The sequence below is a fragment of the Oenanthe melanoleuca genome, chromosome 4 (assembly GCF_029582105.1).
Source record: "Oenanthe melanoleuca isolate GR-GAL-2019-014 chromosome 4, OMel1.0, whole genome shotgun sequence".
In the NCBI taxonomy this organism is placed as follows: Eukaryota; Metazoa; Chordata; class Aves; order Passeriformes; family Muscicapidae; genus Oenanthe; species Oenanthe melanoleuca.
The window spans coordinates 66,144,676-66,170,842 of NC_079337.1; the positions used below are offsets into that span (position 1 = coordinate 66,144,676).

General features: G+C 38.4%; 1 protein-coding gene across 2 annotated transcripts in view; it reads right to left on the bottom strand.

Moving 5' to 3' along the window:
- CTNNA2 (catenin alpha 2) overlaps window positions 1-26,167 on the bottom strand; it is a 446,082-nt gene that overhangs the window by 383,567 nt on the left and 36,348 nt on the right. For both annotated transcript variants that reach the window (XM_056490098.1, XM_056490099.1), the window contains exon 2: window positions 8,643-8,749. In XM_056490098.1, coding sequence (XP_056346073.1) covers window positions 8,643-8,744 — 102 coding nt within the window. In that variant the 5' untranslated portion in view covers window positions 8,745-8,749. The remainder of the gene's footprint in view (window positions 1-8,642; window positions 8,750-26,167) is intronic.

The following is a 26,167-nucleotide window of genomic DNA, read 5'->3' on the forward strand; positions in this document are numbered from 1 at the left end:
ACCCCTGCCCTGAATCATTTGCACTGCAAATAAATCAGCCAGTCTTGAGAAATTCATATTGAAGGGCAATGGAACAGAAACTGCCACTGCTTCTCAGAGCACAGATCATTAGAATTAGGTTAATTAACACCTCAAAGCATAATCTTGTAATTAGGGTATTATTTTTGTAATTAGGATTATTTTCTATCCTTTCTAACTTTTGCAGGCTGATGACACACACAGCTAATGAAGTTAATGAAAAAGAAGGAAGTGAGTAAGATTTTCAGATCACTCTGAAGAATGAAGCCAAGATGGATTGCAAACTTCAATATCCAAATTGCTCCTGAAGTCATTAGAACCATACATATTTAATCACAGAGGTGGGATATCTATTTTTCTCTTTTCACTGGCAAATCTGATTGATGACAGAAAATAAGCAATCCTGCTCCCTGCTTCCTCTCTGATTCAGAAAGAGGAAAGACCCATTACTGCACATTTTGTTCTTCCAGTAATAATTTTCCCAATTTTATGACTCCTGGTGGACCTAAAGCATCTCAAAGCATTATTAAGGTTGGAAAAGACCTTTAATATCAGCAAGTCCAACTAAAGACAACTAAACCACAAGTGCCACATCCACATGTTTTCTGACCACTTCCAGAGATGGTGACTCCACTCCCTTAGCAACTCTTTCCATGGAGAAATGTTCCCAAATATCCAATCTAACCCTCCCCTGCCCAGCCTGTTCCCTCTCCTCCTGTCCCTGTTCCCAGATCCCAAATCCCCCCGGCTGTCCCCTCCTGTCAGGGAGTTGTGCAGAGCCACAAGGTCCCCCCTGATCCCCCTTTTCTCCAGGCTGAGCCCCTTTCCAGCTCCCTCAGCTGCTCCTGGAGCTGCAAACCCTTCCCCAGCTCTGTTCCCTTCCCTGGACAGCTCCAGTCCCTCAATGTCTGCCTTGGAGTGACTTAACCCAGGATTTAAAATGTCTCATGAGTGCCACACTTCAAAAATTTATCCAATTTTTCATCAAAGATTCAAGTAGCACTGATTTCCCCATCTTTCCAGGAGTACTATTCCACCTTGTATGTAATTTACGCTTTATTTATTATTCACTTATTTCACTTTCAAACCAAAGGATTTTGTCAGACTAAAACAAAACCATCTCTACAAAACAACCTCTTGCTGATACACAAATATAGACTGTCAAGATCATAATACTTCTCAACTTACTAAATTACTCCTTGTCCTGCAAACACCTGCTCCAAAATCCCTGCTGCAGTTGTTTAGTGTTTGGATGTTTTAGTTTCAGGGTGTGAGTCCCATATTCGAGTTTGGTTAAGATCAGGATGGCAAAGTATTATTTACACTGTAAGTGCTACCAGAAATAGTCTCAAAATCTATACTGGCAGCAAATTTAAGACTATTTATTGATAAGCCTTTGTATAGATGAAATGCATCCAAAAGTCTTTAGGCTTCCATTAAAAGACAAAACCACAGTAATTCACATAATTCTTCTCTGATCTCATTCCAATTTGTCAACAGCTTTTCTGAGAAGGGGAAACCCTTCCAATAATAATCTCATTAACAAACACTATGTTACAACAATAATGCCTAAATAAAATTCACTTTACACCCAGTAGCTGATGCACTTAAGGATCATTTTATCATATTATGATGAGCTCAGATTCAGTAGGGTATTTGAATAGCTATTTTGAAGGTGCTGCTTAAGAAACCATACCAAAATCCTGCTCATACAGTGACTAAAAGTCTTTATTTTAATATATTTAGTGATATTAAAAATACATTCACATTTAGTGATATTAAAAACATTTTATCAAGTTGCCCCCCTGTTAAAGCACTACATTTGTATGACAAAAAAATCCTAAACTTAGAACCATTCAAGCACTTGTACCTGTTGCAGCAATTCTGAAGCCTTTAATTTGACCACTGGGGGAAAAAAAAAAAAAAAAAAAAAAAAAAAAAAAAAAAAAAAGTGTTTCATTTACTCAAACACTTGGAGTAAATGAAAGTTTGTTATCAGCAAGAATATGAAAATCCATTTCTTATTTTGTATCAATGCCACTACCTTTCAACTATGCAATTATCTTTTAAAACATAAGGTGATATACCTATCCTGCTTTAATTAGCATTTTCAACATAGAAGATGATGAATGCAATTTGCTAATATATTTGCTGACCCTGAGAAGTTTTGGAAGTGACAGGCAGTTTGAGATATTCTGAAAAAAAAACCCAAAACATAGAACTGCTTTTCAAGCAAATGCAGAAAAATCATCTAAAAATGCAACCGAAGCCAATTTTCCCTCAAAACCTTTAGATGTTCCCTTCTACAGGAATGACCCAAATTAAGTCAACAGGATTGTTAAGAACTTGCTGAGTTGTGGATTTGGGGACATTAAAAAGGCTCATCCCTATTTTCACTAGACCTCTCTATACATTTTCAAGGACATAAGCAGAACACTTCAATAATTAGTTTGATCTTCTTGATTAGAGTTTGGAAATCCCAGGCTAGAACATTTGCTGAAAAGTCTTCCATGAAAGCTGCCAGAAAACCATCTGCAAGAACAGAACTGGGTTAGAAAGCTGTCTAGACAAGTTCCAAAGATACTATTTCAGGATACAGGATGGAGACAGGATCAGGGACGTTCCTGGGCTCCAGCAATGAAACTCCTTGCACTAATTCTTCCCTACATTTACAGGAAATTCAGCCAGGCTGGACAGGGCTTGGAGAAGCCTGGGATAGTGGAAGGTGTCCCTACCCATGGCAGGGAGGTGGAACAAAGTGATCTTTCAGGTCCCTTCCAACAAAACCATTCTGCAGAGAAAATTATTTTATCCATATCACATAAAGACAAAAACACGTTCTGGTAACCCTGAGTCACTAATAATTGCCTAATGATGAATAAAATTGAAGAGTTATCCAATGCATGGAAAATCTAGCATTTAATAGAAAGAATTACAAATTAGAGCAGGTTCATTTTAGCCAAGAGCTTTTTCAGCCACATCTTACTGCACATCCAAGATACTCCCAGCACAATCTGCATTTTCAGCTACAATACACCAGTGGCAAATTTTCTCACCAATTTTCCACATGGGCTTGTGCAGCAGGAGAGGAGAAAAGGCAACCATCATATTGCATTGCTCTGAGTTAAGAACCATCATTCCATAAAAGCAGAACAGAACATGGATAAGACCTAAAGCCCTCTGAGTCCTCGTTCTCCCCCTGCACATGCATACACTCCAAAGTACAAACACACCCATAAACACCTCCAAACACAGAATAAAATGGGAGGCACAGACTGACAAGGTCCAGACCTTACAGGACACTCCATACCAAAAACATCCTGCAGCTTTCAAGCATGGGAGAAAAATAGAAAAGACAAAATTTAGCTAAAGATTCTCCTGGACAGCACAGAAAGTCTCCATGCTGAGAGGATCCCAACTAGAGCTGGCACAGAGGCATGGATGCTACAGAATCCAATTCCAGAGAAAAAAAACAAGAATGGCCAGAGTGCAGCAGATGCTTCTTGCAGAAGGCAACAGCTGAAAAAACATCCTGAAGTAAAAAGGCAGCTGGTAGCTTTCAGTTCAGAAACTGTTTTAAGCCGTGCATATCAAAAACTTAGGATAAGAAGAAATGGCCACAAGTTGTGTCAGGGGAGGTTTAGATTGGATATCAGGAAAAATTTCTTCACTGAAAGGGTGTTCAAGCACCAGAGCAGAGATGGAGTGTCCATCCCTTGCAAGATGTTAAAGCCATGTGGATGTGGCACTTGGGGACAGGGGTCAGTGGTGGCCTTGGCAGTGCTGGGGAACAGATGGACGTGATGATCTCAGAGGGTTTTTCTGACCTGAACAATTATATGATTTTTTAATGCTGGAAAAAGAAAGGAGGATCCTCTTCCTATTCAACATAAAAATTTCATAAAAATGTTTGAAGTTCAGTTTCAGAGAGAAAAGTTCCATATTCCTTTTGTGATACAATTTGACTTTGTCTCCCCGAAATGGAATCACCAAATCCATGCCAGGGAAGGCTGGTGCACAGTCCAACCTCCCACATTCCCAGAAACATCACAGATTTGGGACTGCTTTGACAGAAAGAGCTTCAACAATGATTAGTTTCACTACTGGGAGAATAGTCCTGTTCAGGTAAAAAAAAAAAAATCATATTGAGCTTATTATACAAGTGAATTGAGCTTGAATGATCAAAAAATAAACTTTTACAATTCATTTTCCCTTAGGTCTGTCTTGAAGACAACTTCAGCTGAATCCAGCTATCAAAGAGAGAAAGAAAGTGCTGGAGAATTCAGTGCAATTACTAAAACTAGTGCAACAGGTATCAGGCACAAAGTGCTCCATTACCCACCTTCTCCCAAACTAGTTTGAAATATGCAAAGGTATTCACCAACCCTACAAAAGTAAAGCTGTGGTTCAAATGCAGCTAAAAAAATTAATAAATAATGTATTTCCCATTGAAAAGAGCACACCAGATTTAGGCTTCAAATGCAATAAAACCAAGGTTCACCAAATGTAAGTAATATCCAATTAAATGGAATGGTTGGGATACAGTTACATTCATATCTTTATGGCAGTATAGAAATTTGCCCATTTTCCAAACAGAGTACAAGGACAGTTCATGAATAATAACATCAGCTATTATTATTTTCTACATAAACTACACAAAATAAAACTATTTGGAATTTCACCCAATGACTTATGTATTTCACAGGTATAGGCAACTAATTTTACTGAGTGATGCTATTGTTTTAAAAAGTGCAAAATCATTAACCAAGTATTTGTGTCTGCCTTATGATAGATTGTTGCTTCCTTTAAGATGCTGTAACTGGCATCTCAAATTTATTGGGAAAAAAACCCACAAAACATGCACTGCAATCAGAACTGTCTCTCTACAGCAAATCCAGAAGGACAGAAGTGTGTCATACTGAAAGAAAACAGAATCAGTCACAATCTGCAACAAGAGCACTCACAATTATTTGTGCTGTTGTTAAAACTCTGCAATAATAAGTAACAGTCCAAAAATGTAAAGATCCTAAAAGGCCCAGCTGCTGCATGGCTCTGGCAATAAAAGCACAGTTGTAAAACAGCTATATAGGCTGAATATTTAAAATTCCTGGGCAAAACTAATGAAAAGAACCAGACTGACATTAGAAAATTTAAATCTTAGTAACAGAGCAAATCTCATCTTCTCATCTTCAAAAACTTGACACAGCCTCTTCATCTTTTCATCCATGTGCACATACATGATTTTTTTTTGTGTTTTTCCAAAAAAACAATTGCATGGATGTTGGTGGTTTATAGCTGGCATTTATTTATCTTCTCTTCTTAACAAATATATATTGCATTCATAGTCTTATTTAACTAGCACTCAAAACCACCAGAAACAAAAAAAATTATCCCCTGACTCCTTATGGACAACCTCCAAAAGTCTTATTTTTCAGCTATGCATAAAATATCGTGTAATTGCAGTTAAAACCTTCCTAAAAATATAATTCTTTTTTCTTAGGAAAACCACCCACAGTCTAACAAATAAAACAGCAATCCAGTTGGTTACTATGCAGGAAGGTGAGAGTAACAGGCAGCAAGCCTTGAGAATATGTTTTAGTTATACATTTCCTTATAAAAATGTCATGGAATCAAAAATCATAAAATTTATAATTAAAAAAAAGTCACAATACAAAACTAGCAATAAATACAATTACCTTATGCTTTTTAGCTAATTGTGACACTAAAGCCAGAGAGAATAAACACTCTTCAATTAGTAATTTTAACGCTGTGGAGAACAAAAATTCTAATGATCTTCTTTCCAGCACATATCTCTTAGAAAATCTTAGTAATGGCAAGTTAATAAATAACATGACAAGCCCTACCTGCTACTCTTCCACCATGACAACAAGCCCTGGGAACAGGGTACCCCAGCAAGCCCCAATCCTCACATCTCTGACAGCCACACAAAGTTTTAATTAGTTTGCTAGTTCAGGGCTTCCTAGAATAAATGCAGTTCTGTCATTTCTAATGCATTCTCATGCTCAGTTAATGGATTTTCTGATTTTTTTTTTTTATTTTATTTTTTTTTTTGCCTCCAGCTCAGACAACCTTCTTGTCTCATAATTTCTTCTAAATCAATTCCTAGGTTTTCCATATTTTCTCATCTGGAACACTAATGAGCTTGTCTAAAATTCACTTTCAGTGCACCATTCTCCTATCCTGACTCACTGCTCTTTGGCAAACCCACAGCACATTTCTGCATTACTCTCTGAAGTATCATCAGTCTGTCAGTCATGTGCCTGTACATACACTGAGTGCAGAGTCTAAGTCCACAGATACAAAGGACTAAATTTGCACTTTTGGAGCCCTAAAACTTGTGTACAACGACTTACAGTTTTTCCAGGACTGTCTACAATCACACACTGCTTGGAGAACAAGAGGGTACTCTGATTATTCAATGTGAATGCCAAAATAAAATATTTATTTGTCCTGCTGGTGATGGAAATCAAAGGATCAGGCAAATTTCATGTGCTCCAAACTTCTGGTCAAATCTGCTCTACAACTCCCTGAAAGGAGGTGGGGGCAAGGTGGGGACTGGTCACAGGTTGGACTCCATGGTCCTGAAGAGCTTTTCCAACCTGAATCCCTCCATGGAAGTAGGACTGCCTTCAAAGGCTGCTCAGGAACTTTTGAGAAAGTTCTGCTGCATTTTGTGGCCATTAAATCTCCCTCATCTATCCAGTGACCTGCTTCAATGACTTATGGAAGAACTTCTCTCTGTGCTCTCCTCATTACACAGCTCATTTGAATCCACAGCTGGGCTTCAGAGCTCAAACTGAATGGGATTAAATACCTATACATTTATTTATTTATTGGCCAAGAGAAAGCTTCAAATTAGATGTTCTCTCTTTCAGGAAGGAAATTGCTTTGGAACTTTTTAAGGAGATCCCAATATTTGCACGTGGCATCTTCTGGAGGCTGCACAGGCAGATTGTGATCAAAGCCCCAACAGAGGTAAACCAGAGACTGTTCCTGACCTGACCAGACTGCAAATGCAATTTCAGGCAGAGAAAAAAAAAATAAAAAGTCTTTAAAACTGGGATGATCGTTAACTTATCTGAGAAAAACAGAAAGAGCAGCTGAATAGCCTCAGCTAGAAATGCAACAGATAAACGCAATCTGAAGGTAACACATTTTTCATCACTTGGAGCTTTTGTGATTACCTTTGTGTGGAACACACAGAACACATTTTAGTCAAACATACTCCATTGGAATCAAAGTCGAAGGAAGTAAGTCAAACTACTTATTTCCCTAATATAAAAAAATCAAATTACATGTTCAAAAAGGAGGTTTTATTTATTCATATAATCTAGAAACTTATGGAAAGAAGAAATCAGAATGGAAATATTCATAAAAGTTGAATAAAACAATAGCCTAACATTTCTCTACCCTCTCTTGACAGCATTTTATTTTCCCTAGTCTCCTTGACACACTGCTAAAATAGAAACACATTGTTCCTCATCAAAATACAATCCTGGGAACATGAGTTTTTATCATTGAAGAAATCCATGTCCTGTAGCTCAGCTTGTAATTTCTTGATTTACATTTGCTCAAGCATGCTACCAAACAAAGCCCAAAGTTAACCCAGCACCTGGTGAAACTGTGAAGCTACAATGGTACTTGCCCTTCTGGGCTGATGTTTTCTCTTCTCTGGACAAAGCAGTGGAAAATAAAGCAAAAGGAGAACAGGAAATTCCCTCACAGAGGGCCCAGTAACTTGGATTTCAAAACAGAGTTTGGCATAGAGCAGCTTCACTTGCTGGTGTTGATCAGTACCAGAAAAACAGAGAACTGGTAATCTCATTTTCAGTTAGTTTCACAGTGAATTCAGGATTTCAGTCTGTCTTTCATATCAAGAACAAAATTACCAGGGTTTATAATGGAAGTTAATTACCATGTTATCACCATGTGGAATGAAAGAATTCTCTCTGCCTTGAGTCTGTAAAGTTATTTACACAATCAGAGACTTTCATGTCCAGAATAATTTGTAGAGAAATAACATATTTTATTTTTTAAAAAAACAAAGACAGACAAGCAGATGTCATTTCTTTGGAAAGTGACTCACTGAAGGAGCAGAGAAACCATACAGAGACATCATTTTGGGGGAATGAAAGAAGCAGCTTTCCATTAATAACAGCAGCTCAGAAACAGAAAGGCACCAGGCCCCTGCATCCACTGCTAGTGATGGCAGGACAGAATGAAACAGGTTTGAATGGTTTCTGTAATCTGGATGGTTGGTTTTGGTTTGTTTTTATTTTGAACCTGTCTTTCATGGTGAAGTAACAAACCAGGAGCACGTCTCAGTCAGATCCCTATCTCTGACTGACTGTTAAATTTCTAAATTGCTTTATAAGGCAGACATAAGTAAATAGTTGTTGCTACTGCATTCCTGCTCACATTTTGAGACTATAAATTATTTAGAACAAGAGTCTCTAAACATGTTTGAACACAGCTTTCCAACAGAGATCACGAACAGAAACTGCTCATGTTTTTATCATCAAATACTATTAAGATAATTACTTAAAAAGAGTAAATACAGCATCAGGCTGAAGGAAGAAACAAAACAAACCAAAGATACTTGCCTGGGTAACAAGTGGCTCCAATAGTCTCTCCACTGTGAGAGTCCTGATTTCCAAACTTTTGGGGTCCCATTTCAAAATGATAGGTGACGTTGCAGAAGTCATACTCCCTGGAATAAAATTGCACAGCATAAATAAAACTGCCCAGCATGAAAATTATTAGTGCAATTCCACATACTGCATAGCATTTATTTAAAGAATAAATATATATAGCCACATATAAAATACTTCTCCATAATCTTGCTGGTGTTCCTCAACTTCCAACAACTCCCAGGTGCATCACTGCCACATCCAGTGGGTGTTTAGATGTTTATATTCCAAATTCTTTTTACTCCAACACCACAGCAGATGGGTGTGTCCTGAAGGAACCACATCCCATGGAGGGCACAGACAGGAGCAGGTTTATCCTGAAGGACTCCATCCCACAGAGACCCCAAAGTGCAGCAGGGGTTAAATGAGAAGGAGCAGGAGTGTTATGAACTTACTACAACCCCCCTATCCCCCTGTGCTGCTCAGGGTGGGAGAGGCAAGGAACTGGAAGAGTCAGCAGTGGAATAAAACAAATTCAACAACTCTGTTCAGATTTTTGAATCAAATTTCCCCATAGTATTCAGCATTTCTTAATTTTGCATCAAGGAATACTCATTTAAAGCCAAAACAGATTCTCCAGACCACTTTAGGCTTAAAAGCTTAAACAAACCTCAAAATGAAGACAACAGCAAACTGCTGTCGTTTTATTCACCATTTCAGGTTTTCATGCAATTTTCTAGTTGACTTCATTTTGGAAATTCCAGATACAGAAGAGTCTGGCTGTCAGGCTGTAAGAGACATCCAATGCACCTCACTGAGCTGGAAAGTGATTTAAGGACTTGGTGACAAGCAAAGCCACATAGATATTAAATTGTCCACCAAATCCAAAAAGACAGTAAAATCTAATGAAAAAATGTTCATTTTAGATAATTCTGATTAAAATATTTTCCTTTATTTTAAAATTAAAGTGAAAAATTAGAAGTCCCATATATCATGAGTACACTCAACAGGTAAAGACAAACCAGTAATATTATACTGGACATCATATGAGATTCAAGTCAAGCTCCTCTGTATATAATATTCCAAAAGTCCTAAGTTTTTTTCTGGAAAAAAAAAATTACTATTTTTAACTTAGTAACTTTGGTATTTTATCCTAGTATTTTTAAGCAATAAGCTGATTTCAGTAATAAAATTTACAAATAAATAAATAAATAAATAAATAAATAAATAAATAAATCACCACTGTAATTAAGGGACCAAAATCAAAAGAAATTCAGCTATTGCTCCTTGAATCACAATCCACTTCATGATGCATAACTCAGTAAGGTATTTACTCAGGATTTCACAGCATTATCCAGAATATACAAAATAAATTCTACTGCTCAGCTCAGGAGAGTGTCTTGAGTAATCACTATCAATCAATATAAACAGGCTGGTGAGTCTCTGCAAAAGATTCTCACTGGGTTAAAATACTTGCTGAAAAAGAGAGGCATATCAGAACTCCCTAATCAATGTATTTATAAATCACATATAAAACCACCATTAGCCTCCTCTCACTTGCCAACATTTGGTAACAGAATTATCAGATAATATCTAGTGAGTGCTAAAATCACTATTATTCAGTTTCCACTCTTCCACAAAAACCCATTAGGCTTCATGTTTTACAGTGCTGAAAACACCCAGGCGTGATTAAAGAAAATGGGAGACAGTTTCTAGTTGCTGTAAACATGGTTGATGTGGGAGCCATCATTTTTCCAACAGACAGTATTTAATTATCTTTCAGAGCCTGTTTCTTTTTTGTATAAAGCTGGTTGCCACTCCAGTTGGCCTCTGGAATTCAGAAAATAAGTCAGAAGTAAACAATTATTCTAATTGGTTAATTATGAGTTATAATAGTTTCAAATGTGTCACAGTCTCTCTTTTCTCTAAGCACACTTTTCCTCACTATTAACATGAGTGCTCAAATTTGTCATAATTCAAAAACAAATTCAAAGCTCTACCATAGTCCAGAGCCTACAAAAGCAAATTAATTTCAGTGGATGGCAGTCATGCAGGTGATACTAAAAATAACCTGGGTGATCAGTTGTTACAGCCAGAATATGGGCTCAGGTTCAGCCTTCACTAAAAAATAAAACAAATATCTCTCAAAACTCAATATAAAGGGGTGACTGTGGCTTTCAAATATAAAAAGGGCACAGGCAAGAAAAAAACCTTATTAAAACCTTATGACAGTTTTTCATTCCCAGTCAAATCTATACCACAGCAGCAAATAAGTAAAAGAATAATAAAATTAATATATTTTTCTTAACTTCAGCTGCTGTCACAACAGCAATTTTAAATTACAAGACTAAAAAGAAGTTACCTGCCCAAGAGTTTATGTAAGAATAGATGGAATATTTCTTTCTTGCAATTTCTACACAGAACTTCCTACACCAAACAGGCAAACAGGGACTGCTCAGTTGGATAAAGGACAGGATGCTAGGAGTATTTTATGACTATTTGAGCAAACAGTCCCCAAAAGCAGCTTTAAGAACTCCACTGAAAGGAAATATAAGTTAATAGTGCTGTAGTAATACAGCATAGAATGTATACAAGTATACAGACACTGCAGTCCTAATCCTGAAAGTAACTCCAGACTTCCTTCAAGAATATATTTTAGGAATTCTATTGCCTCTGTTTCTTCTTCCTTGAGCATGTGCCAAAATGCCTCTTGTTCTAAGCTTTTAGCTTTTCCTAAATACAGCAATACAGAAATGTCTCTATCCAGCTCAGTAATGTTCAGTGTGAGCATTTGTTTAGCCAGCCTGTCTTCAAAGCCTGTCTGTAAAGAAAATAAGGATTCACTTCAGCACATACTAACAAGTGTTTACTTCAACAAGTGGAGCCAAAATCCACATCACAGAATTCTCCATTACAGACCAGTCCCCAGAAGTCTAACCCCACACCACCCTTACCACCAGCCTCTTCACACAGCATAATTTTACTTTTTGGAACATCCTACAAACCCCAAATGCTCAGCATGTGGAATGGTTTGTCTGCCACAGTACAACTCCCTGTTTTCCTCCAGCAGATCCACTCTCTGTGTGAGTTACACAGAGGAGCTTTCTGAGGTTCAAGCTGCTCACCAGTGACACTGCAGCTCGTTTCTGTGCTGCAACTCCAGTGTCAGAGCAAAAATACTGAAAATCTACACAAGCAAAAATGTTTGCTGAAGCAGAGTGATAATTTTTTAGAAATATAAACATTGCCAGTCTTGAGCAGACCTCCAGCTGTTAGTCCAGATCACATCTGCAATGCAGACATGAAAGACAGATGGCAAACATTTCATCCAGAATAAAGTAAAAACCCTTTCTACCTGACTCATACCAAAGCTGTAGGATTAATCAGCTGGCAAGAGTAGATTGGCAATGCTGGCAGTACAAGTCTGTACTTCCAACACTCTATTTCCTACTGGAAGGCAAAAAATTGTATTTATTAGTGAAAGAAAGATGTCTAGCAAGGCAGAAAATCAGTAAGGTGAGAGGAGCCAAAAGGCAAAATGGTAATAATTTTGCCCATCTTTCTAAATAGTAAAGTTAAAATAATAACTTTTTAATACTCAATGTTTAATACCTAATGCTTAAGGCATTTATATGCACTAGTGAAGCAAATAAGTTTTCCATCTGATTCTCCCCATCAGTCACCACCCCAGACTGCAGTCCGTGTGTCCAGATCAATGGGGCACTTCCACACATGCCTCAAACCCAGCTGATCTCCCAGCAGGTTCCTGCCCTTTTCCCTTGTGACAGGGCTGTGAATGCCAGCAGGCACAGACCCAGCTAGCCCTAGAGCAGGAAAACTGCTCAGCTCCCTGCCTGCTCACAGCAGCACAGGGAACAGCCAAAGCTCTAAGGGCAGCAGAGCTGGAGGACCCGGCAGCTCTCCAGACACAAACTGGTTTAAGATGAGTTAAAAACTAAACAACACAGTCTGCACTTCCTTGGTTTGCATCTGAAGATTGAGCACCACGTCAAAACAAACACCTCTCTGCACACAGACTTCTGCTAGAAATATGGAATTCCTTCCAGCAGGATACACAGTCTCTTGAGACAGACAGAGAAAAAAGAAATCTGACTGATTTCACAGACATGTGCTTCACTGGGAGGTGGAAATCTAAACACATGAATGGTTATAGCCTTGAGTCTGCCTATAAGAAAATTTAGAGATGCACAAACTGGCTCTGGATTAGCTCAGGTGCAGGGGAGGTGGGAACACAGGACAAAAGCTCAGACATCAGAAATCTGAACACACACAGCCCTGGAGAGCCCACTCCTGGCTGACCTGGCTGGCAGAGGACTGCACTGAGATATATATAGATATATTTATCTATATAAACCTGGTATATATAGCCAAGATTCTGCTCCCTTACATTTATCTGCAGTATTGAGCAATGCAGTTGCACCTCTGCTCTGACCTGAGCAGCAGAAAGTGTAGCTGCAAGAGCTCTGATCCTCAAGGGAGCCTGTTTCCAGCACAATTCCCAACCCATTTGCTCTTTCTTTGTCTCTACTCACACAAGAATACAAATAGAGACAGAAGGACAAAAAGCAGGAGGCATAACAATTGCAGGGAAAGGAAATAAAGGAGAAATGCTAAGAGGACAGAGACTTACAATGAGGAGTAAAAGTGCAGTGGGAAAGGGAATGGAGAACATGCCTTTCTGCAGATAAAAAGCTCCTATCATTAGTCAATGACAGCTCAGTACAGCCTCCAGCAGATCTGGCTGAAACAATCAGAGTTCAAGCGGGCACTTCCCATCACCTTGCTTTAAAAAAAATGGAGAAAGGTGAAAGGAAAAAAACAATTAACAGAGCAGGATGGTTGGAGGAGTATGAGGAATATCCATCTCCACACTTGAACAACAACTTCTTGACACAGTCGTTTATTTTGCTTCATGAATGTGACTCCTCTCTTCTTTCCTAGAACATAGGTGGGGAAGAAACAAGCCAAACTAAACCTTTAGGCCCCATTCCCAACTAAACCATGCAGAGGATTTTTAACTGGAGCTTTTCTAAGCTCTCAACTCCCTTTTGGATTCTCAGCCCTCTCCCCTTCTGCTAACCCTCCACCTCCACAGTGGGGTGAGATTCTGCTTTGACCTCGACAAAACCAAGTTCTTAAATGGAAGCAGCCTAAGATGCAAACTCAGATTTCTAGCCAATAAACCACCAAGGAAGGAGGAAAAAGGGTTTTACAAGGGGAGGATTACCCTGGTAACAGAGCCAGTGGGACAGAGATCATGGAGAGCCCCAACATCGGAACTGGCAAGCTAAAAATAGGCAATGATGGAGTGATGCACGTTTTTCAGTCACATTAACCAGCATCAGGCATGAGGGCAAATTGCCTTCAGAAATCAAAGAGGCTCTGAAAATCTCCCAAGGAAGGTGCAAACCCCAGTGTAAGGGCTGGAGTAACAGAGCTCCCACCTACACCCACCCACTCGACCTGCTGCTTCAACTATAAAGTGAGAATGCACCTCAAAATTCTGTGCAAACCTTAGCTGCAGTGTCCAAACAGTTTTTATCTACTCTATGTCCTAGGAAAAGGACTCTACTTTAAGGGCTCATGCACCTACAGCACAGTCTGAGCACCTGGTTGGGCTCTCCCATGAACTCAGCACACAGGTGAAGTTTATTATTTAGAGGATCTTCACTCCAGGGGGATGTTACATCCAATATACAATCATTAAAAGACCTGAATTTCTAATGGTTGGTTCTCCATGAGGAGCTACAGAAGTTGAAAATAGGATTGTTCACATTTCTTTGCCTTAATAAATATTACAAGTAGAACCACATGAAAAGTCATGTACTCCAATACGAGTAAGCAAAATGCTTGAAAGCTGCTTTGAACAGACATACATAAAATTCCTATATTCAAATAATTCATCTTGCATTATTTATACAAGCATGCTTTTTTCCACTAAGTAACTTTTACAGTCAAGGTAGGGGAGTTTCCCAAAAAGCTCCATGAAATAGAAGATTTTAAGGAATCTGTACCACAAGGCAGCCCAGGACTCAGCAAAAGGCTGTCCTGTCTCTTCTGTACAACCACAGATTTCCCACAAATTGCTCTGTATTCACACAGCTCCTCAACACCTCCTAATAAAAGTCCTCTCACAGCTCTGGACGTGATCAAAGCCCCTGAGCTCAGTGCTGCTGAGGCTGGTTCATGTTGGGTCATGCTGCAAGCCCAGGAAAACCAAATCATTTAAATCAGGTCCTCGGTGCAGATCCTTCACTCTGCCTTCTCTATTCATCATATTCCCCCCAAATGATGCAAATTTCTACATACAGCAAAGTAATATCTGTACAAGACACAAATCACTGTAGATATTACAGAAACTACCTTCCTTTTTAGCAATAAAGCTGTAAGTTTTGAAATTTTTTTTCTTCTTCTACTTAAGGCAACAATCACACACCTTACAGGGGAAAAAAAATCCAAGCAAACATTTATTCACTTCTCCTACTTCACTTTTTATTTTTCTTCATTGTATGAACTTGGCATTAGTAATACCAGCTCACATTTTACAAAGGCAGAGAAGTATTAAGAGCCTTTGGTTTAAATTAACACATTTGCAGTATCTCCATTTCCAACAGTTCTTCAAAAAAGAGTTCTTGAACTTAATCCTAACCATGACTTTGCAAGCTTCTGCTTCTGTATGTAGGGTTCATGCTTTCACTGAAAGGATCCTATTTACAATTGCTCAGCCTTGCAAACTACAATTAACCTTACCTCTATATTACCCTGCAGCTGCTCTTCATTTCTCTGAGCAAGAGCTCTTTATTCCAGGCAGATCAGCCACTGCTGCCTCCAAATGAAACAAGTGACAGATTCTCCTATGGAGAGTCAAAGCTTCAGGGGGTTTTGAGCTTTTTGTAGTTTGGTTGGCTTTTTCAGGAGACTGCTTCCCTGCTGGTTTACTAGAATGGCAAGGCTGTAGTAGCATCTCTACACACATTTCCTTTTCCCTAAGTTGTAAATTATCCAATTATTCATCATTTTAATCAAGGGGGTTTTATTCTGTTGTTCCTTATAGGATTTTCCTGCTCTGGAAAGAATCTTGAGTTATGTGAACTACAGACACAACCAGCCCAAAGTTTGTACAATTTCACTGGATGAGAAGAGTCTCCCCTTGCCCTTGGAAAGTCCACAAGCCTCCACACCATGGAGAAGAAGCTGTGCCATTTTCCAACTCCATAATTAACACTTTACATAGAATTGGCTTCAAACAATGCCCAGTGGAAGAAGAGCTCACATTTCCTCATTTCACATTTTACTCAGCAATTAATATTTGGGGTCATTAACCACCTCTCTGAACATTGCCACCAACTTCCAGATGTCTCATTGTCCTGTATCTGCCTTTGTCCAGCTGCTCATCAACTGCCTCTGGGAAACTCCTAAAAATCTCAAAGGAATTTACCATCTAACCTTGTGTTCATTAAATCTGCTTTTCCTTCAAATATTTTACACAAAGTCACTCTATCCTTAGAGAAAACTGTTCAGAATAGGCCTCATACTGAGACAAGCCACAGGTACCACTCCATAATTATTCACCACCAACCCAAAAAAAAAAGGACAAAGTAAAGATTTGAAATGATAGAATTTAATTGTTAAGAATAAGAACCAATTCTGCTTGGTCACTTGTTATTCAAAACTTTCCTGATGTTATTCTTATGGTGATGAATGTTTTAAATAAAGCACAATACATGATGATATCCAAAAAGTTTTATCTTCCCCAGTTGTGCATTCATGGGATTTGCTGTAATTCTGTAAGTTGGGGAAAACTGAAATACAATGTGGCATAAGAACTGCATCACCATTATATTCTCAACTGAATTAACTGAATTAAAGAAATAAAGCTCTGTGGTTCCTATTCAGAACAGTTCTTTATTCAAAAAGAAGGGATGCAGACAATCAGGGAACATGTACAATTTCTAATGCAAAAGATGCCATCTGAAACCTTTAGAGAATGTAACTTTATTTAAATTAAGAAATATTAAAAAAAAAAAAAAAAAGAAAAACTTACACAACTTTGGAAAAATGTCATGTAAAGAGAGAGATAAGGCTTCTAGCACCTGACCTCTTTTTTTAATGCATTATTCATTTGGCCTAGTCTTGATCTTTTTCTTATTTTTCCTGAGTATGCAGAGTACTGAAGACAATCCAGAAAAGGAGCAGAATTATCTCAGAGCAGGCTGACAATTCAAAACAATGGGAGAAGCAGACACTTCAACATGGAACAAAGTATTACATGGGGGCAAAAAAATTAAACTTGGTATCACAGGTTTACAGATTTTTATTTGAGAGAACTTTAGAGATCATAAAAGCAAAAACTAAATTATTGTATCACTCTCCAATCCAGGTGAAGTGAATGAAATCTGAAATTAAACAGGTTCTTCATAGAAATAAATTATTTCTTCATAGAAAGAATTTTATTCTTTATAGAAATAAAATAGATTATTTTAAAATAATCTATTTTAAAAGATTTTTAAATTGGGAAAAAAATATGTATGAGGAACAGGGACCCGAGATGGATTTTTCCTTCCTGCTTATTTTAAATTCAGAACTTTACTTTCTCCAAGATAAGCAATACTTTAACCAGCACTGACTTCATTAGAAGATACAGTGCATGATATGGAGGTGATTACACTAATCACATCTCTTCCTTCCTGCAGGACACTGTCAACAAAAAATTTTTTAAAAGGCAGAGGATGGGATCTGGCTTCATTTCAAAAAGTCCTGACAGCCAAGCAAACACACTGAAGGTCATTTTGCTGTCCTCAAAAAACAACCAGGTTTCCAGAAAAGTCAATTCCCATGCTCCAGCAAGAACTGAACTGCTTTTATCCAGCTGAATTCCAGACCCCTTGAACTCCAGCAGTGAACACCACACAATCTGCAGCACTACCTTCCATTAAGATAAGGAGCATATAGATTTAAGAGTTCCCACTAATTATAGATGTGCTGGAATGGGTCAGACAGGCCAGTGACATCAGATTTATGCTCCATGCAACACAACTCACAGAGCTGGAAGGGCACTGGCACTGCCTGGTACTATTTGTTTAAAACAACCCATAAAACACAGAGAGCTGTTTGATCATAGGATGGACACGTTGGAGGTGGCTTGTTTTGAGCAATATTTCTCCAAATAAAGGGATTACTTACAGAGCTAGAGATGATACAATCACAGAGCCACAGAATAGTTTGGGCTGGAAGGGACCTTAAAGCTCATTTTGTGCCATGGGCAGGGACACTTCACTAGACCAGGTTGTTCCAAGCCCTGTCCAGCCTGGCTTTGAACACCTTCCCAGACAGAAAATTCAGTCTAGTGGCAGCTGATATTTGCATTAAACACACACACAGCAGGAACATAAAAACTCACCACCATGGTTGTTCATTTCCCAACCATACCAATATTTTAAAGTTTCCTCCTTTACATCTTATTATGAACAAACCCAGTTTTCAAGACAGTAAATTTCTTTGATTTGGCTCCCATCCCTGTCTTTAATAACTCCAGTGTATGCTGCCAGCCATGAATGTTCCTGGCCTTTAGTGGGAATGAAAGAAAACGGAGCAGATAATTCAATAGTGACAAGTGTCATTGCAGTTTCTCTTCATTGCACAGACATGGAAAGTATCCAGAATCACCATTTGTCCCTGATCAAGGGATGTTCAGCCTCTAAGCCCAAGCTCTTTTTTGTTTTGTTCCCTGGATCCCAACAGGCAGGCAATAGGTGATTGTGCTGCCCTCACTAATCCATGGCATCCCATCCCTCCTTCTGCTGCCACGTACAAAGCACTCTGAGCTTATCCCTTGTGGCTGTTTTGTTGTTGTTCACTTGGTTTTAACTACATGTTTACATCCCACTCCTTAAATTCCCCATTTGTCCTCGCTAATTCCACTGTGCCATACTATTTCTTCAAAAATAATTCTTATCACTGTGGCTCCAGCTTTCTACTGTCTGAGTGCAGACTGACGGGGCTGTTTCTCATCTACTCTATTCCATTAATGCTCCAGTTTGCAACAGAAAATCTAATTTATCATCATCAGCCTGTATTTTTTGATTTCTGTGTAGTACTTAGAACTAAACATGTTTTTTCCCCACCTATTCCATGAAGAAATCAATCATCCCAAGGACAAGGGAGAGGTTTTTTTATCTGAGATGTAATTGTGTTGTCCTCTTAGCTTTAATTTACAGTCCAAGCCACCATGACCTGCAACACCTTCAGAACATAAATACCTTTTCAACAATGTTGTGCTTTACAAAGGCCCAGCATCGTGTCTTATTAAAAAAATTCTTGCCTCAGATTTGTGTTAAACAACATCTGAAATAGGGAGAGGAAAAAAAAAAAAAAAAAAAAAAGAAAAAAACCCAAAACCAAACCAAACAAATAAATCAACCAGAAAAACAAACAAACAAAAATCAACCACACAAACAAAAACAAATGAAGAAGCAAAGCAAGAGGGAAAACTTACTGGCAAACCAAATGTGGCGTTTTTTAGTTTTCATCAGTCAACTGTCACACACAAAGATTGTTAATTCTACTAGTTAGAACTTCTATGGTCACTGTTCTAGAAACTTTAAGAATTTTCTTATTTTACTTTAGCTGCTGACATTTATGGTGTGACCACAAGTGAAGACAAGACAGTTCAATCAATTAGTGTCCAGTCTGGACTACATCTGCAACTGGTAACAAAGAATTTCTCAGATTCATTACTAAGACTTTAATTGGCCCCTCTGTCAACCCCTACTTTGAGCCACACCTCCTTGTAGCTTTTCTTTCAACTAAGTGAACCAAAAACACTACAAGGGCTTTGAATTAGTAAAACCAGATTTTATTAGAACACAGCTTGGTCATTACAATAAAGAAAATTCAGGAAGAGAGAATCAAAATGAAAGGGATTTATGAACAAATGTATCTCCTTTCAACTGCATCCTTCCAGGGTTGTGCTCCTCCTTTGGCTTTGCTCTCAGCTCTAGCACTTTGTGGAGGTTTGCTAGAAAAAATAAGAAATGTTTGCATAGCACCATATTTTGCCAGGTCTGACAGCCTGAGAAAGTCCATTTGCACCCCTGTACAACACGTGGGCAGGGACCTGTTTGGGTATCTGCTCATTACTCCTCAGAGGGCATCAGGTTGCTGGGAATGCTGCAGGTTCCATTCCCACTTCAGGAATACCTCAGGCTGCCTCCCTGATCCACCACACAGGAAGAATTCAAACTACAGACAGTCCAACATTTATTTTCCTTTCTTTTCATGTCCTTTCCCTCTCATGTTTCCAGGAAACCTAGTTACTGACAATAAATTAACTGATCTCAGGACTGAATGCATTACTGAAATGCAAAATGTCAGCCTACAGAATGTGATGATTTACCTGCTCCTCCCTTCTTTCCTTCCAAACAAACAAGAACCATAGAGCAGGATTGCTTTGAAGCTCTTACAATGGCAGTGAAAAAGACAGATTAAATTTAACTTTGATAGATGCAAAGTGATAAAAACCAGGAAGGACCAGGCTCCTGCCTGCATACATAACGATGGACTCTGAATTGGTTATTAAAACCCAGGAATGCAATCTGTGAATTATAATAGCTTTCTGTAAATGCCAGCTTAACACAGAGCAGCAACAAAAAATAAAGTGAGGAATTATTCTAAAAGGCAACAAGAACAAACCAGAAAACACCATTATGCCATTATAAATCCATATCATTAATATAATTTAGCCATCACTTTCCTGCAAAGAATATTGCAGAGGAATACTGTGGCAACAAGGGCAGTCAAGGACTTCAAGGAAAAACTACAGAGATTAAAAAGACTTCAGAGTGCAGAACAAAAGAAAACTTAAAATCATAGAAACATAGAATATCCTGAGCTGAAAGGCTCCCACAAGGATCAAAGTCCAACTGCTGGTTTGGCACAGGAGAATTCCAACAATCCCACCCTGAGCATCCCTGGCAGTGCTGTCCAAACCCTCCTGGAGCTCTGGCAGCCTCGGGGCTGTGCCCATTCCCTGGGGAGCCTGGGCAGTGCCAGCATCTCTGGGGGAAGAACCTTTTCTTAATTAATTAATAATAATTAATAACAATAATAACAATAATAATAATAACTTCTAGTGTCATGGATAAAATTAAACAATGTTTTGCTTTTGTCTTTTCCAATGGAAAAAAAAACCATTCTGGCATTATCCAGAAAGGTGTGGGAACTCCCTGTCATGGTGCACGACATCATCTTATAAAATGCATTAATTCATTCATGAAAGGGAACAGAAAGGGAAAAAATCCACAGACAAGTACCCCCAAAGAAACTGCCTTATTGCTGCTGAGCTGCCTGAGCCTTGAGAGAAGCCCAGGACACCCATCAGGGAGAGCTTTCCTACACTCTTACTCAGAGGCATCAAGCACTTCATCCCCTCATTAAATGGAGTGTGAAACTGTTGACACCCCAGCCTGCTGCCTCCTGTGGTATGGAGAGCAAGAGAAATCACTTGGAGACAATCTCCAGCAGACAAGGAAAGCTCCAGGCTAGGAGAGACTGGGCCAGCTCTTAGGAGTGAGATAAATCTCCTCCTTTTCCTCTTCAAGTGAGATAAAGCAAGCAGGGCAGGTGGTGCCAGGCTGTTAGAGCAGGAATGGCTTTGCCCTGACAGGCAGGATCAGGAATCAAGGAACCCAGTGGATCAGAGGGGAAACAGAGATGACAGCTCCAATTTGCCTTTCAAGCATCAGCAGCTTCATTTACTGAAAGAGGTGCACAGAGGAACCATCCAGCCTGGCACAGAGGCACTCATGAAAATTACTTTTTATCACAGACCCACGATGTTCCTGGAAGTGAGGAATCACTACTGAGTAGGGCAGGCACAGAAAAAACTCCAGGGTTGAGCTGGTGGTGGTGAGATTTTCTCCTCCACTATGTACAGCAGTGACACAATTGCTCTGCTGTCAGTGTTCTCTCATCCTGACAAGAGGGAGGTTCAGACAACTCTCCGTGGGCTACTGGTGCCAAAAGGGATAGAAAACACAGCAGAGAAAACAGATTCTATACATTATATATGATCTATTTATCAGGCAGAAAGAGAAGCTTTTTTTTGTCTTCTAACACAGAACCAGTGAGGCTGGAAAAGACCCCCCAGGTGATTAAATCCAACCTCTGAGCATCTCCATTCTATAATCCATATTAACCACCACATAACTCATTTTTTTTAACACTTCCAGGAATGGTGACCCCACCACAGCCCTGAGCAGCCTCTTCCAATGCTTGACCAATCTTTCAGTGAAGAATTTTTTCCTACTTTGGTGTAACTTGAGGTTGTTTCCCATCCCTGTTCTCTGCCCTTGTGCCTCCTGACAGCAAAGAAATATAAAAACGACCTTTAAGTCTTTTCCAGGTTGATCAGCTCCTTACTATCATTTTAGTTTCACAGGAAAATAAGAAGTCATATTAAATCAAATATTTCCATTTTTTTCTGCACCTCTTCCTTTCCCTAGCCCCTCAATAACTCACACATTCCCAAAAGCAGCAATACACATTTAAATCCTCCACACTACTTTTAATCTGTCATGATCTTGCACAATTACTTAATTGTAAGATAGCAGCTAATGAGGAAATTCAAAAGAAAGTGAACTCATTTCAAGTAACAGGATTCTATTTAACAGCACTTAATTACTTCCTCAGATCACAGAAAGGAAATCAAACATTCCTACCAGCAATTTTTTTTAATATAATCAGAGCAAACTCAACTGAAACCAGATATTAATAAGAAAATACTTGCCTTTTGAAACTTTAATTCCAAACATATAAAATACACTATAATAAAAGATATATCAATAAACTATTACTGATCTATTTCTACCATCACAAAAAACCATTCTTAAACTCTCAGAGTGGGCAAAAAAATAATTATATATGAGGTCATAGTATGAACTTCCATTACTTTGAAATTCCTTGTTAGATATAAATTTGGGAACATCACCATAGGGCTGGCCTCATAAGGAAACTTTTGATCAAGGATTGGTAATAACTGATAAAATTTTGGAAGGAAAAAAATCTAATTCTACACAATTCCACCAGTTTATTACAAGTAAGCAAAGTAAATTAAAATAATAATCTAAGAGAAATCTTAGCTACACAATGAGCACATTTAATCCAATCCATAAATGAATCTAACCTATTAATATCTGCCAAATCCAAGCCATCCTGTACAGTTTATAACCAAATTAGACAAAATGCTAATTCCCAGAATTTCACCATTATCTTGCAAAATTTGCTTACACAAACACAGGTCTGAAATCCACAACTAAACAGGGTAATTTAAGGTAGTATTTGCTAAAAATGACAATACAGGTCATATTTATGGGGCAGAGAATATCACAGCAATACATGTGTGTGCATTCTTTTTAACTAAGACAACTCAGCTTATTATTTTTCCTACAAAAATAACAATAGAAAGTACAATTTATAAAAGGCTTAATATTTTATTCCTATTGCCACTGAAATCTCACACTCAAAACCTACATTAAAGTAGACCAAATAATGCCATTATTGTAAATATTTCTGGTTATCTGACATGTTGATGGCACTTATTTGGCATCATTTATGCCATGGCTTCTCATTTGTAGTCATGTCAGGACAAAGGCAGCACTGCCTGTGAGGATGGGATGACCTAAAGGGAGCAGACCTTCAGCATTCATCTCCACTCATGTCACCTTCTGCATTTCCTAAACAATTCTCTTCACGTGGGGAGCCACAAACTTATCTCTTCCCATTAATAATTTTGATGCTCTGGATTCCCTCTCAAAACAGGGTATTCACACCTGAGAAGAAAGCATGGAATCAGAAGAGATTATTTTGTGGAATTAATTTTGATCCTGCCATCAGTGAGACAAGTACATAAGAGGAGGGGAAAAAAGATAATTTCTTAAGTTTTCTTGATACAATCAGTGTTCTAATCATCACTGCTTCTTCATACTCTTATTCAAAATTATCTATCCATCATCCACTGCTCCATTCTCTCAGCTTTAAGATAATGTTTCATTTCACCAGCCAGAGGCAGAGGAATGAAAAGTAGCTCAGTTATCCTGGGCAGATAAAAGCCATACCTGGTATGGACCCAGTCACCTCAAGTTCCATTAAAATGAACTTGATTAATTTAAATGTAACATTTTCAGGAGCAGCTTTGTACACAGTTGACCTTGCTCCCTGAAATCTTCTGCACCATCCTGTCTGAATCACATAAATTGTCTCCTTTGTCACTTCACTTTGTGGCTGTGATTTTCCTTTTCATATCCTGTCCTTATCAGCTGCAAAACTACAAACACATCTCATAAATTACACTGTCTCAATGGTGTAATTTTGTACTGTTGTTGTAAAGAGCAGCTTAAAATTACAGCTGAAAATGTATGGAAATCCACAGTTATATACTAAATATTTAATTTGCCTTCTTGGGAGATAATTTAAATATATTTATATGGCTGGAAAATTGTTGTTGATTTAGGAATTATTCAATTCTTTTTATTTATTCTTACTCTCCCCAAATGCAAAACAAACAAATGAAAAAGTAGGTGTACTTTTAAGTGGAGTAAGAAATTTGAGATGTTCCTTTTAGCTAAAAGGAACAGAAAAGCATTTATACTTCTTCCTGAAATTAAAAAGAACCAGTTGACAAGTTACTCTAAATTTCCACATCCATCACAGAAGTACATAATATATGGATAAATATTATTAGGAACACAAAACTGTACAAGCCAGCTTTCTAACATAGAGACAATTGAACATTTTTGTGCCTTTCATGGTTAAACAAGGAGCCCCAACTTGTGTATCAGCAGCTCTACACCCTCCTCCTCCTTGTCTAAAGTGACAATTGCTTGAGTGTTTAAATAAAATAAAAAAATCACACATAACTGATTTGAAATCATACATATATATATATGTTTGTTTTTATGCATAATTCAGCATTCAAAAATCAGAAATTCCCTATGATTGCTGGATGAGGAAATTTCAAAGTGTATTTCAGCTCAAAGTTTTGGGACATTCCAGGCATTACCTGCCTTTCCCACTGCCCACTCCCAGCTTTCCAGTGCCTACAGGATTTGCAGCCAGGACTGGGAGTGCCACAGCCCATTCCCAATCTCACCTCCCAGGAGTCCCTCAGATTTTTGCCCCCACACAGTCCAGGGCTGGAATGGGATTTGTCCCAGGGTTTTTTTAATGTAGCTCACAGACAGCCCAGCACTGCACTGCTGATCCCAGCCTGAATCCCAAAATCTGAATCATGGCTCTGCTCACAAGAACCTGATGAGTTTTTCATGCATTTGCCTGAAAGTTACCATTTCCTATTATGCAACATTAGGCATGAGTGGTTAATTAGTTTTTCCCATATGCCAGAGCATACGTAAATTCCAATTATTAGCAGTGTTAGCTTACACAAATTACCTTTAAATCCAATATTTGCATATCTTCTGGTCTGCACAGCCTCCACCAGAAAACAGCATTTATGTTGTGGAATATTTTATTAGTTCTTTGAGGAGATCTGTGGTTCCTGATATTTAAGCAAGTATTTAAGTTGTCATTTGCGTCACCAAGGTCTCCAAGCGCTACAGAGCCTGAACCAGGCTCACATCTAGGAACTGAAGGGCACAATAATTCTGTTTCAGATATAACATTATTCCTGCTCAGTGCACCACTAAAACTCATGAACCTGAGAGTGCTGGATGGAACTCCCAGATAAGGCTGAATGGCACTTTCAATTTCACTAAAACAAAATAAAAAGCCAGAGCATTCTCCCACTCAAATCACTGAAATCTCCATATTCTGAACTCCCATTCTTCCCTCCTTTATCAGGAAAATAAGGAACTATATTTGATTAATGACTCCACCACCATCACAGTGAAATCCTCTGGGCAGAGAACACACATTTGCCTTCATACCAGTGCCACACTTTGATTTTTTTTTTTTAAGCAGCAATTTTTCCTATAACCTGAGTGAAAACTCCACAGGTAATTAAGGCAGCTTGCATACAATAAAATATTCAAAACTAGATTATAAGCAAAACACAGAGCCAGGTTCTCAAATGAATATTTACTTTGGAAGGTACAATGGGAAGGGAAAAGTAGTTAAAATACACCAGCAACTCTCAAAAATCTAAACGAAAAGCAAAGTTTCCATTGACAGCCACATTATGATCTTCGAGACTTTTCATGAAAGGTGCTGGGGGAGAAAAAAAAAAAAAGCTAAATTTCATAAAATAATAAGCAGAACAAATCAAGTTAAAACATATATACACTTCACTTAGGACTCTGGTACTATAAAGCACTTCAGCTTTGCTCCATGCTGTGTCTAACTCCCACAGAACCTTCCAAGTCATTTACTTGCACTGCAGAAAAATGCATTAATTTATCCCTTTTTATTTTTTTCTGGTTTTTTTTGGGGGGTTTGGGGGTTTTTTTGCAGGGTGGTGTTTATGG